Source organism: Haliotis rufescens, unplaced genomic scaffold (assembly GCF_023055435.1).
Source record: "Haliotis rufescens isolate VD_foot unplaced genomic scaffold, xgHalRufe1.0.p SCAF_19, whole genome shotgun sequence".
Lineage (NCBI taxonomy): Eukaryota > Metazoa > Mollusca > Gastropoda > Lepetellida > Haliotidae > Haliotis > Haliotis rufescens.
In genome coordinates, this window is record NW_025963879.1 from 14,783,392 (window position 1) to 14,794,986 (window position 11,595).

Below are 11,595 nucleotides of genomic sequence, written 5' to 3' on the forward strand. Positions count from 1 at the left end.
ATAAAAAAACACAATACACAGAGGGCGTGCTCTCGTTCATTGCTTTGAATCCGCCGACCTTGTACTCTCGATATAAGTATTTAAGGTTCTTGTCTTGTCATGTTCCGGGTTCGAGTAAGCTATTCTATGTCACGGGGTATTGCGTTTGGTGTAACACAGATATGCTTCATCTTTAATCTTTTCATCATAGATACGCGTCGTTTCGCGCTTCATGTGCAGTGTGAACAGTTGTTTTGGAGAAAGCAGGTTAGAGTTGCCTGTCATTTGTAAAAGATCCGGACAATATAAACAGATCGACGAAGAGGATTAAAAAGGACGCGAGCGGGGATTTGAAACATAATACTTTTTTTAGTTGCCTAATTGCATAGAGACATTGTCAATACAAAGCCAATGCCCAGTGACCATATCATGGGTTTTCCAAATGATGTAAGCTCTATACTGGCGAATCTTTCCCCACCCGTATTCTTGGATATACGCTGTGTCTATTTTTACGTTCAGATCACGGAATGAAGTGCTGATGACATTCGCGATGGCAATGACTGTTCGGTGAAGGTGGGCAGTTCTGTGTGAAACCAGTGATCGTTGTGTGGATGTGGACATCAATATTCCTAGGATAACCTGACATATTTTGTATATGTAACAGCGCTATTTGATGTGATGACGAATGAACTACTCTTGTCCTAAAACTTCGGACATCAAAGCGTTTCAACGGATTCCCTACAAACATGTCTCACCATACAGGGAGGATCAGCAGCTTCTCACTTAGTCCTACTGGTGCGGCCATGCCAGATGTTGTCATCAACGGGTCTGGGTTCGACGCTAGACAGGATGGTGGTATGTCCACTTTTGGAGATGAGTCAGTGACGAGTCAATCCTCACAGAGCAGTGCGCCGTACCTTCATGTAAATAATATGGTAAGCCACGTTGTTGTGTCTTTCCTATTGCTGCTGCTGGGGCTACTGTGGGTGGAACACTTGTTCTACTGATGCTACTACCATCACTGTATTCTGCTGATGCGGTTGCTATTTCTGTTACTACTACTACTACTACTACTACTACTACTACTACTACTACTACTACTACTACTACTACTGACTTGGTCGATGCATGTCATCGATCCCAATTGCGTAGATCGATGCTCATGATGCCAATCACTGGATTGTCTGGATTGACTCGATTATTTACCATCTTCCCGAGGCAAGAGAGTTAACTGACTATACAAGTCCAGTTTCCACCCTTGCCGAACTAGGCTGGTATTATGGTGTTACATTTTGGCTGGACTAAATTAGCTGAATTTATGCATAGTCCAATCAAAATCGCGCACCGAAATCGAAATCCGGTTCGTAAAACTGTCGTGTAGATTTTGGTCGATAGCAGGATTTGCAAAACATGTGCACCGCCAACTCATTGTCAGCAGATATTTTCTAAATCTTTTTATGCTATGAATTTCCTTTTGTGAAACTGTACTGTGATAATCATATAGGCAACACAAAGAGTATTTCAGAAAGGAATTAAATGTGTCATGGTGCAAGGTATATTCTTTGTGTGGTGTCTTAACGTGTCTTATGTTACTTGTCTTAAAAAGCGACAAGACGTAAATGATATCAGTACAGTACAGCGTCATGCCGGTTCGTTCGTGAACACCTGGATTCACCATCTCTGCTTGACACTGCTTCATGGCGGTAACGGGTCGCTAGTCCAGTAGGTTACGTTTCAGTTCGATTTCCCCCAAACCAGGGTTCAATACCCCACAGGGACACAGTGTGTACAGCCTTTCACGTTAACCCGTTAACTCACTCGCTAGTGTAGACTAGGTCTCCAGCAATCAATGCTTGCCGAAAAAGGCGACTATTAAAGTCGTAAGAGGCAACTAACAGGATCGGGTGATCAGGTACTCATGATGTCAATCACTGGATTGTCATTTACTGACCGCCGTCATATAGCTAGAATATTGCTGATCATGGCGATAGTGTAGTTTCCTGTTCAGTTGTAACTTTGATTTTGTTGGGTTTCCTTTGTTTTCATGTGTGAGAAATTTTAAGAAGACCTTGATAATTTCCAGACTTCACCAACTCAAGATGTAGATAGACGATCACCAACACGGTGTCCATGCCAGCGGTGTCTTGTGGTTGGATTGACCATACTGGTGATGATTCTGTTGTCAGGGTTGACGGCCACCACAACTGTACTTATCACCAACAATGAGAGTAAGTCACTGAAAACACACACACACGCACGAACGCACGCACGAACGCACGAACGCACGCACGCACGCACGCACGCACGCACGCACGCACACACACACACACACACTCGATCTATACTTTCTTTTGCCGACCATTCGTTCACTTGTGTTGGCATTATCACGCAGCCTAACATCAGGTTGTATAGGGACCAACGTGATCAAGGGATCGTGGAATTTAGGAAAGCAATATTTAATTGTTGGCATTGAAAGTTTAGTTTTCACAAGGTCCAGCTCAAGCAAACCTTATGACAATTGTTGCACCCATTGACAAGTAGCCTTGCTTATATATGAGATCTGCCTTCTCTAGAATCTATTGGAGGAACAGCTGCACTTGCAGCAACAACGATCGGAGCGACTACGGATGTGACGGCATTCCCTAATCCTACAGCAACTACAACCACTACACCCACTACAGAAAATACAACTACAACCTATACATCAGGTACAGCGACTCCGAACATCACAAAAAAGTATCCAGCGACCACTACAACATCACCTCCGGCTACGTCATCTTCATCGACGACTACGACACCGCTGCCTACCACTACTTCTACTAACCGTCCTTCTACAGTGACTACTAGTACCTCGACGGTAACAACCACAACAACGACATCTAAAACAACCACAACTACACCCGGTAAGTTTATAATTAATAACATGCCTTGTGACAGATTCATAGATAGTATCTGTTCGAGGGTCTTGTCAACAGTTTGCATACATGTGTACGTTAGTTTGCCTTTTGTATAACGTTTTTAATTCTAAGTTTAATTGATTTTTCAATAAACTGAGGTAAAATTAATAATTTTCATTGTCAACATTTCCATTGTCTTAGAATCCAGTACATCCTAGTTTTATTAGCGTTTCCATTGTGAATAAAACAGTCAAATACACTGGATGAAACAAGGCTTGAGGCTGGTGTGCAGGTTATGGACAAGTGAGTGAGTGAGTGAGTTTTTGATTTTACGCCGCTTTTAGCAATATTCCAGCAATATCACGGCGGTGGACACCAGAAATGGCCGTAATGGACAATGTACATGACAAGTACTAGTATGCATATGAGTTATACGAACCTCTAGTTTCAGTCAATTGTATGTACATAGAAACAAATACATAATTGTTTTTATATTTGCATGATAATCATGAACTTAATGTAAATCTAAACTAAGCGGCAAAAGAAAGTATAGGTCGGCAATTTGTAATTTTCCTAAAAACAGCGATAACTAATGGAAAGTGGGTATTGGGAATATGACTGCCCAGGAACAGTAAACAAAAAAACACCTCACCCGAACGCGCCACCTTTGACGGCACTCGTGCGGTGACAAAAACATGGTGAAACAGGTTTCCTGCCTATGGCATAAACTGCACGTGCATGTTAGCTGTATAAATGCGCTCGTCTGCAGGGTATAACCACACGTGATGAAAGCACACAAAGGAAATGCCACGATTGTCACAGGAGCAGAGAGAGAGAGACATCGGTATGGCCGAAATGGGGGCAACACAGGTCCAAATTGCCAGAAGGTTTGGTTGTACACCATTGAGAGTAGCCAGGCTGATTCAACGGTACAGGCAGACAGGGAGGACACAGGACAGGCCTAGAATCGGACGACCCCGAGGGACAACACCACTGGAAGACGGTCAGATACGGCTCATTTACCTGCGAAACAGATTCGTAACGGCGACGGCGACGGCAGCAACAGCGTTGGGACATCCCATTAGCCAACGTACAGTACTACGACGACTTCGTGCTGCTGGAATCCGAGCGTATCGTCCTTTCCGAGGAATGGTACTGACTGCTCAAAATCGACGCCTGAGACTGCTATGGACGGGGCAGGTTCGACTCTGGCAAGTGAGAACTTGGCGTCGAGTGCTGTTTACTAATGAAAGTCGGTTTAACTTGTTTCGAAATGACGGCAGAGAGCGAGTTTATCGACTCAGAGGGGGAACGTTTGGCTCCGGCGTGTATTCGAGAGGTCCTTCCATTCGGCGGCGGAGGTGTCATGGTGTGGGGCGGTATTTGTTGAGATCAGAAGACTGATTTGTTGATTATACAGCCTGGGGTAAACCTGAACGCTGTGCAGTACAGAGACCAAGTGTTGCATCCAGTTGTGCTTCCGTTCTTACAAAACAAACAGCAGGGGACATTGTTTCAACACGACAATGCCAGGCCCCATACTGCAAGACTGACTAGGAACTTTATAAACCAGCAGAACGTTGCCATTTTGCCCTGGCCTGCCCACTCACCCGATATGAATCCTATTTAACACCTGTGGGACCATCTTGACAGACAGATTAGAGCACGCCATCAGCCTCCCGTCAACAGACAAGAATTGCAGCAGGCCCTGAGAGACGAGTGGCAACGGATTCCAGTCCACGTCATCAGAAGACTGACGTCATCGATGAGGCGGCGTATCACAGCATGCATTGAGGCAGCTGGAGGTCATACGCGCTATTGAAGGCAACTGTGTCGACAATGAACTTGTAGTGTGTCTGACAACTTTTTGCTGACATTTCAGACAACTTTAGAAATGAAATTTCTTACCCCACCATTGTTTACCTTGAGCTTACATTACCTGTGATTGCACAATTTCATTCAAACTGTGGTTGATCAATCATTTGTTACCCCACTCTAGATTATATTATAATTCACACCAAAACCTCTTCTTGTTATGGTGATCATGGAACTCGACCTATACTTTCTTTTGCCGCCCATTCGTTCACTTGTGTTGGCATTATCACGCAGCCTAACATCAGGTTGTATAGGGACCAACGTGATCAAGGGATCGTGGAATTTAGGAAAGCAATATTTTATTGTTGGCATTGAAAGTTTAGTTTTCACAAGGTCCAGCTCAAGCAAACCTTGTGACAATTTTGGCACCCACTGACAAGTAGCCTTGCTTATATATGAAATCTCCCTTCCCTAGAATCTATTGGAGGAACAGCTACACTTGCATCAACAACAATCGGAGCGACTACGGATGTGACGGCATTCCCTAATCCTACAGCAACTACAACCACTACACCCACTACAGAAAATACAACTACAACCTATACATCAGGTACAGCGACACCGAACATCACAAAAAAGTATCCAGCGACCACTACAACATCACCTCCGGCTACGTCATCTTCATCGACGACTACGACACCGCTGCCTACCACTACTTCTACTAACCGTCCTTCTACAGTGTCTACTAGTACCTCGACGGTAACAACCACAACAACGACATCTAAAATAACCACAACTACACCCGGTAAGTTTATAATTAATTACATGCCTTGTGATGGATTCATAGATAGTATCTGTTCGAGGGTCTTGTCAACAGTTTGCATACATGTGTACGTTAGTTTGCCTTTTGTACAACGTTTTTGATTCTAAGTTTAATTAATTTTTCAATAAACTGAGGTAAAATTAATAATTTTCATTGTCAACATTTCCATAGTCTTAGAATCCAGTACATCCTAGTTTTATTAGCGTTTCCATTGTGAATAAAACAGTAAAATACACTGGATGAAACAAGGCTTGAGGCTGGTGTGCAGGTTATGAACAATTGAGTGAGTGAGTGAGTTTTTGATTTTACGCCGCTTTTAGCAATATTCCAGCAATATCACGGCGGTGGACACCAGGAATGGTGGTAATGGACGATGTGCATGACAAGTATGCATATGAGTTATACGAACCTCTAGTTTCAGTCAATTGTATGCACATAGAAACAAATGCATTATTGTTTTTATATTTGCATGATAATCATGAACTTAATGTGAATCTAACTTATTTTCAATGTCTTATCAGGTAGGCTAGTGGTTAAAGCGTTCGCTCGTCACGCCGAAGACCCGGGTCCGATGCCCGACATGGGTACAATGTGTGAAGCCCATTTCTGGTGTCCCCGCCTTGATATTGCTGGAATATTGCTAAAGGCGGCGTAAAACCATTCTCACTCACTCACTCAGTGTATTATATGCTATATATTGTAGGGTGTTCTGCATCCAGGAAGTGCCATTCCTGTACGTCCAGAAATGCCCGGTGTCCAGTGTACGGCACCATGGCTGGAAATGACCCCAATGAAGTCATATCCTGTCCATGTGGTACCGCCTGCTACTCCGATGTCAGATACGACGACGGTAGGTATACGTTTTACTTTAACACCTTGGATGCCGAATCGAATTATTTTTCTGACGCACATTTTTATAAGTTCTGAAAATGGAACGTTGTGCGAGAATTGCGGTTGCGCGGCACTGGGTCTACCTCTGACTATCAAATTACGCAGAGATGTAGACTATGTAAATTAATCTAAACAAATTAATTTGTTTGAAAAACAGACACTGTTAAGTGTTATCCGAGATTTTGTTATGGAAATGTGTTAAGGAAATTTCGTCGCTTTTTACCGAACACTACGATGACCAATAAAGGACATGGAGTCTGTTTTTCAATATTTTGATATTTCACTTACTGTTAACGTAACCTTTTGCAAATTAACACGATTTGTCATACATATATGTGATAAATCATGTATAAAGTAGATACTGAATCGCTGAAAAGGGAAACGAAAATGTCAAAAACTAAAATGAAAATACAGAAAAGTATTTCCACCGCGGTGGAAATACTTTTCTGTATTTTCATTTTAGTTTTTGACATTTCCGCTTTTGTTTTTGACATTTTCTTTTTTGTTTGAGCTGAGGCTGAGGCTATCGTAAGCCTATGTTAAAGTATGGCAGTTAATATCATCTTAGCGCTAAGATCGCTTTGTGCAAGTGGGCCCTCATCTTCGCGAAATGTCGAGTGTCTCCTTTTGAAATCAAAACTAATAAGATGTTATGTTGTTCAAATATCCGATTCACAAACCACACCCGACTACAATAGCCACCATATATGGTCATCTACCTTTCAGCTAACACAGTTTATAGAGGCTGCTGGAGGGACTTTCCGACGTGGCTCCCAGAATCCCCCTCTGACCTGTCATGTCGAAAAATTGGTCGACACTTCCTGTGTTTCTGTCATGGGGATCGGTGCAACACACACGACATGACGTCATATATTCCCTGATGCTGAACCAGTTCATATATGTACATGTAGAGGGAATGCCAAACTCCTTTTCTTGGTTAAAAATACCTTCTTGAATATAAAGAAGATGTGAATATATTACTGTGGCAAAGTTTGCTGTTACATACTATGGGCTACTACTAAAGACTTTTATACACTAATGTCAGGAATATCCAGTAATCAACACCATCTTATGTAAATGTTGATGCAAGTTGATTTCGCCTCAAAAGAGGACATCCATGTCCAACGTGTAAACAGAATGTTCGGAGCTGGAATATTGCAACAACAAACAAACATATTTGGGGAGTTTGGTTCCTGGGAGTTTTGTCCACGGTCCTGCCCAACACTGAAGGACATGTAACACATGTGGTGTTTCTTAGGGCAAGTGACTTCGTTCGAACTGTGTCTCTGTTTACCCAGCAGTGAATGGGTACCCGGTAAGATGAGATGGCAACGTGGCTGTTAACAATCAAACCCCTCTTTACAGGCAGCTTGGGTCGTATACCCCCAGGGAGCTGAGAATGATTGTTATGTGCACACTGTTCATTGACCGGGAGTTTTACTTCTTCTTATAAAACAATTGGAGCGCCACGATGATTGTACGACCAGGTTGAGGTATGGGACTATAAGAGTACTATATTCATACATGCAATTGAAGCTTCCCTACCTCCTCATTTGTGCTTTAGGTTATACGGTGAAGCCACAGAACATGACAAAAAAACTACACTTTGTTGATCAGTGACACGTTTGTTGTTACAGTGATGTGTATTTGCAGTTTGGGAAGGAATAATACACGCGGTAATCACCAAAGCATTGCTGAACATCAGAAAATTATGCATTACAATTGAAGGACTTTTACTGATATTTTTATCCGTCACTGCATGATGTGCTTGTATGAAATGATGGCTGGTAGATGTTCTTCTATTCGCAGTTGAAAAATAATGTACGGACAAGATTTGCCTCTCATTTATTGTAATGTGAAAGGAGTGAGTGAGTTGGGTTTAACAGAGCCGCTTTAACAGTATTCCAGTTATATCACGACGTGTCGTTTATTTGGGAGGAAAGCCCGAAGTGATGCAGGTCTCAGACGTTTACCACTTCGGTGAAACCCACGAGCACGGGTATGGTGCTGACAAACCTAGAAACATAATCCGGGCGAACCTGGATTCGAACCAACAGTCATAGGTTTCTGTCGTGCCCAAGGGACGCAATTCTGCTGATGTGAAAGGAAACGATAACATGTACCAATCGAATTATGAGAATTATTGATATTTTACCATGTTAGCATTAACATTGTATTTTCCCGACCGCTTTTCGTGATTTATGTCTATGAATACATATATCTGTGTTCACATTCAAACAAACTGTCAAACAGTCATAACACTGGTATTACTTCGCACCACTATGCTGGTAATAAAACATCAGATTGCGAACTGGGTGTTATATTGACCTACCAGCATTGCCATTCTATTATACCAGAATTACCAATTTTGCTTTAGATAATGGCATTCAATTCATACTACACTCACAACGAGAATACTTATTTTACATCAACCTATCCAGTATTGTAAAATAAAATATTAAAAAGACACATGTAGTCACACATTTGCATTATTTTTCTGGTTACATAGTTCGTTTAATATTCTGATCTAAGTTCATACACTCATGTACTATGTGTCTACCAATGGAAAGCTTGTGTGTTCTATGTTTTTTCTTCATGTGTTTGAAGTTTTTCATATTAACTATGATTTATTTTCTTTCAATTACTTACACATAACATGCGATTGTGTCAGTGTTTATGTTTAGTCAACCTTGTGTTTTATGAGGAATGGTATGTTTTGTGCAGTAAAGTATTAATAAAATAGGTGGTGTCTGTAATAAAAATTGTTTTTAATATTTTAATTCAAACATTATTTTTTTCATTCTTTGTTGTATATACAAATATGTGTGTGTCTTTGAATCACTTCATTGAAGGTTGTTCCTTGGGATGGTATTGTGATTCCAATATGTCCACTTTATCATGTGCTATTACGACTGTATCTATTGAAGAACCTTATGAAGAACTTATGTAAAAACTAATGCAATAAACGTCTCGAATAGTCCATTTCTCTTTTATACTGAGATCCAGGGTAAGATCAGTGTTGTGTGAATGTCAACGGTACACCACCTACGATTGTCAGTTCAGTCATCTAGGGTCGCGACAAAGTGTCTTTATAAACAGTTTAGGTGTAACCCTTTCTTATTTAGGTAATTGTGCATAGTATATAGGTACTATCTGCACTATAGGGTTTGTCAACTAGAACTTGTGAAGTGATTTAAGCCATTAAAGATCGAGGCTATATATCTGAAGCCTACTCATTTCTTCACGAGACTACCCACGTTTTCACTGTGTAATAAACACCAACAAGGCGTGATGACACAAAGGTCTTCTACCAGTGAACATGAAGATAAAGTAAATGGCACTGATGTAAATTCTGAAATCAGAAAGATTTAGACCCGTCGACGTCCGCATCACAGAACACCACAGATCAGCCACAAAAAAAGACTCCAAAATCCGCAAAATTCTGATCACATTTAGCAAAACCACAGTCACCAGATCCAGCGGATCAACCCCAGCATCCTTGCTCCTGAAGTGGAAAAATAACACCGTCTGTTGAATGTAACAAATGTTATATTGTGGGATAATAGTACTCAGTAAAGTACAATTCTCGTACCTTTGTTTGTTAGAACCCCATTCGGGATTTGTGCCCTCACTCAGAGTGTGTGTTGATGATTAGGTGCCTCAAAGTCATAATTCTAACCAACTCTCCACCGAGGCTTGCACAAAGATCACATACCTTGCGTAACCCTATGATAAGTGTAAACTGGCACGGTCTCCACTGCCGAAAGCTATGAATAAACAATGCCTTTTAGAAAGTGGTCAAAAGTAACGATGTCATATTTAGGACAACTTTGTCAAGCTTCATCTCCCATCATCACTTTATCACACTTCACCTCCCATCATAAATTTGTCACACTTCATCACTTTATCACGCTTCATCTCCTATAATCACTTTGTCATATTTCACCTTCCATCATCACTTTATCACACTCCACCTCCCATCATTACTTAATCACACTACATCTCCCATCATCACTTTATCACAGTCCATCTCCCATCATCACTTTGTCACACTTCATCTCCTATCATCACTTTAACACACTCCACCTCCCATCCCCACTTTGTCACGCTTTATGTCCTATCATCACTTTATCACACTTCATCTCCCATGATCACTTTGTCACACTTCATCTCCCATCATCTATTTATCACGCTTCATCTCCTATCCCCATGTTGTCATGCTTTATCTCCCATCATCAATTTATCACGCTTTATCTCCTATCCCCATGTTGTCATGCTTTATCTCCTATCATCACTTTATCACACTTCATCTTCTATCATAATCTTGTCACTCTTCATCTCCTATCATAATCTTGTCACACTTTATCTGTACCAAAAATTTGCATTGAAAGAAGAAAATAATTTCTGAAATGCCACTTGAATAAATCATTGCACTGGTTCGTGAGTGAAGGTTACTTCGGTTACTCATCTAAACATTTCAAAGTCCATACACCAGTTTTGTATTTTCCTGTGACGAAGCAAAGCGTGTATTCTGTTGGAAATGTTTACCTTTAGATCCCGGACCAAGCGAGTCGAAGAGTCTATGGATGACAAAGCTTGGCTTGACGTCATCCACCCACCCCTCCACTGGTCTCTAAGGGTCAGACACTCTCGTCATCTTGCTGCAGAGAGACTTGGCACTGGAGGCTTCCGGTCTGGTTTTGATGTAGTTGGTGACTCATTTCCGACAGAAAGTGTGATTGCAGTCAAGTGTACAAGGATTGTCAAACACCTCGGTGCATATGACACTGGAGAGCTTCTGTGAGGTCGCCATCTGAAACTCTGAAAAGGAGATACGTTCAAAAAATCATTTAAAAAACATACACGAACGCACACACTCTTACATATGTTGTATCCTTGTATTATCTCAAAGTTAGGAAAGTAGGATTTTACCCAATAAAGTGACGGCTGTGCAAATATTATTGACTTATGAAATGAAATAGATAAAACTTCACATACTCTGCGATAGATCCTAAACGCCAGAGAATCGATACAGATTCCATGGGGAATAAAAGGCAAAACAGCGGTTGACGTTATATGACTGAGTCACTGAAAATCAGTGTTGCCAAGGGTAAGCATGCCTTACTGGTAGCACTCGCCACTCACACAATTTGCATGAAAAGGTGAGCGTTTGTTTGTTGCCTAACGCCA

At 41.4% G+C, this 11,595-nt stretch overlaps 1 protein-coding gene and 1 long non-coding RNA gene across 3 annotated transcripts; one reads left to right on the top strand and one right to left on the bottom strand.

The window, feature by feature from the left end:
• Nucleotides 1–236: 236 nt before the first annotated feature.
• LOC124148269 (cell wall protein DAN4-like) lies at nt 237–8,675 on the top strand. Of its 2 annotated transcripts, XM_046519272.2 has the most exons (6): nt 244–914; nt 2,063–2,207; nt 2,553–2,882; nt 5,167–5,496; nt 6,218–6,364; nt 7,132–8,675. In XM_046519272.2, the coding sequence occupies exons 1-6, from the start codon at nt 726–728 to the stop codon at nt 7,284–7,286; spliced, it is 1,296 nt and encodes a 431-aa protein (XP_046375228.2). In that variant the 5' UTR covers nt 244–725; the 3' UTR covers nt 7,287–8,675. The 2 variants fall into 2 exon arrangements, with proteins under 2 accessions (XP_046375229.2, XP_046375228.2); XM_046519273.2 differs by lacking the exon at nt 5,167–5,496 and having other exon boundaries at nt 237–914.
• A 111-nt stretch (nt 8,676–8,786) lies between these two features.
• LOC125381658 lies at nt 8,787–11,235 on the bottom strand. The gene is made up of 2 exons (XR_007221949.1): nt 10,954–11,235; nt 8,787–9,910 (listed from the first exon to the last, which is right to left on the bottom strand). It is a non-coding gene; the product is annotated as an uncharacterized LOC125381658 (long non-coding RNA).
• Nucleotides 11,236–11,595: the final 360 nt, after the last annotated feature.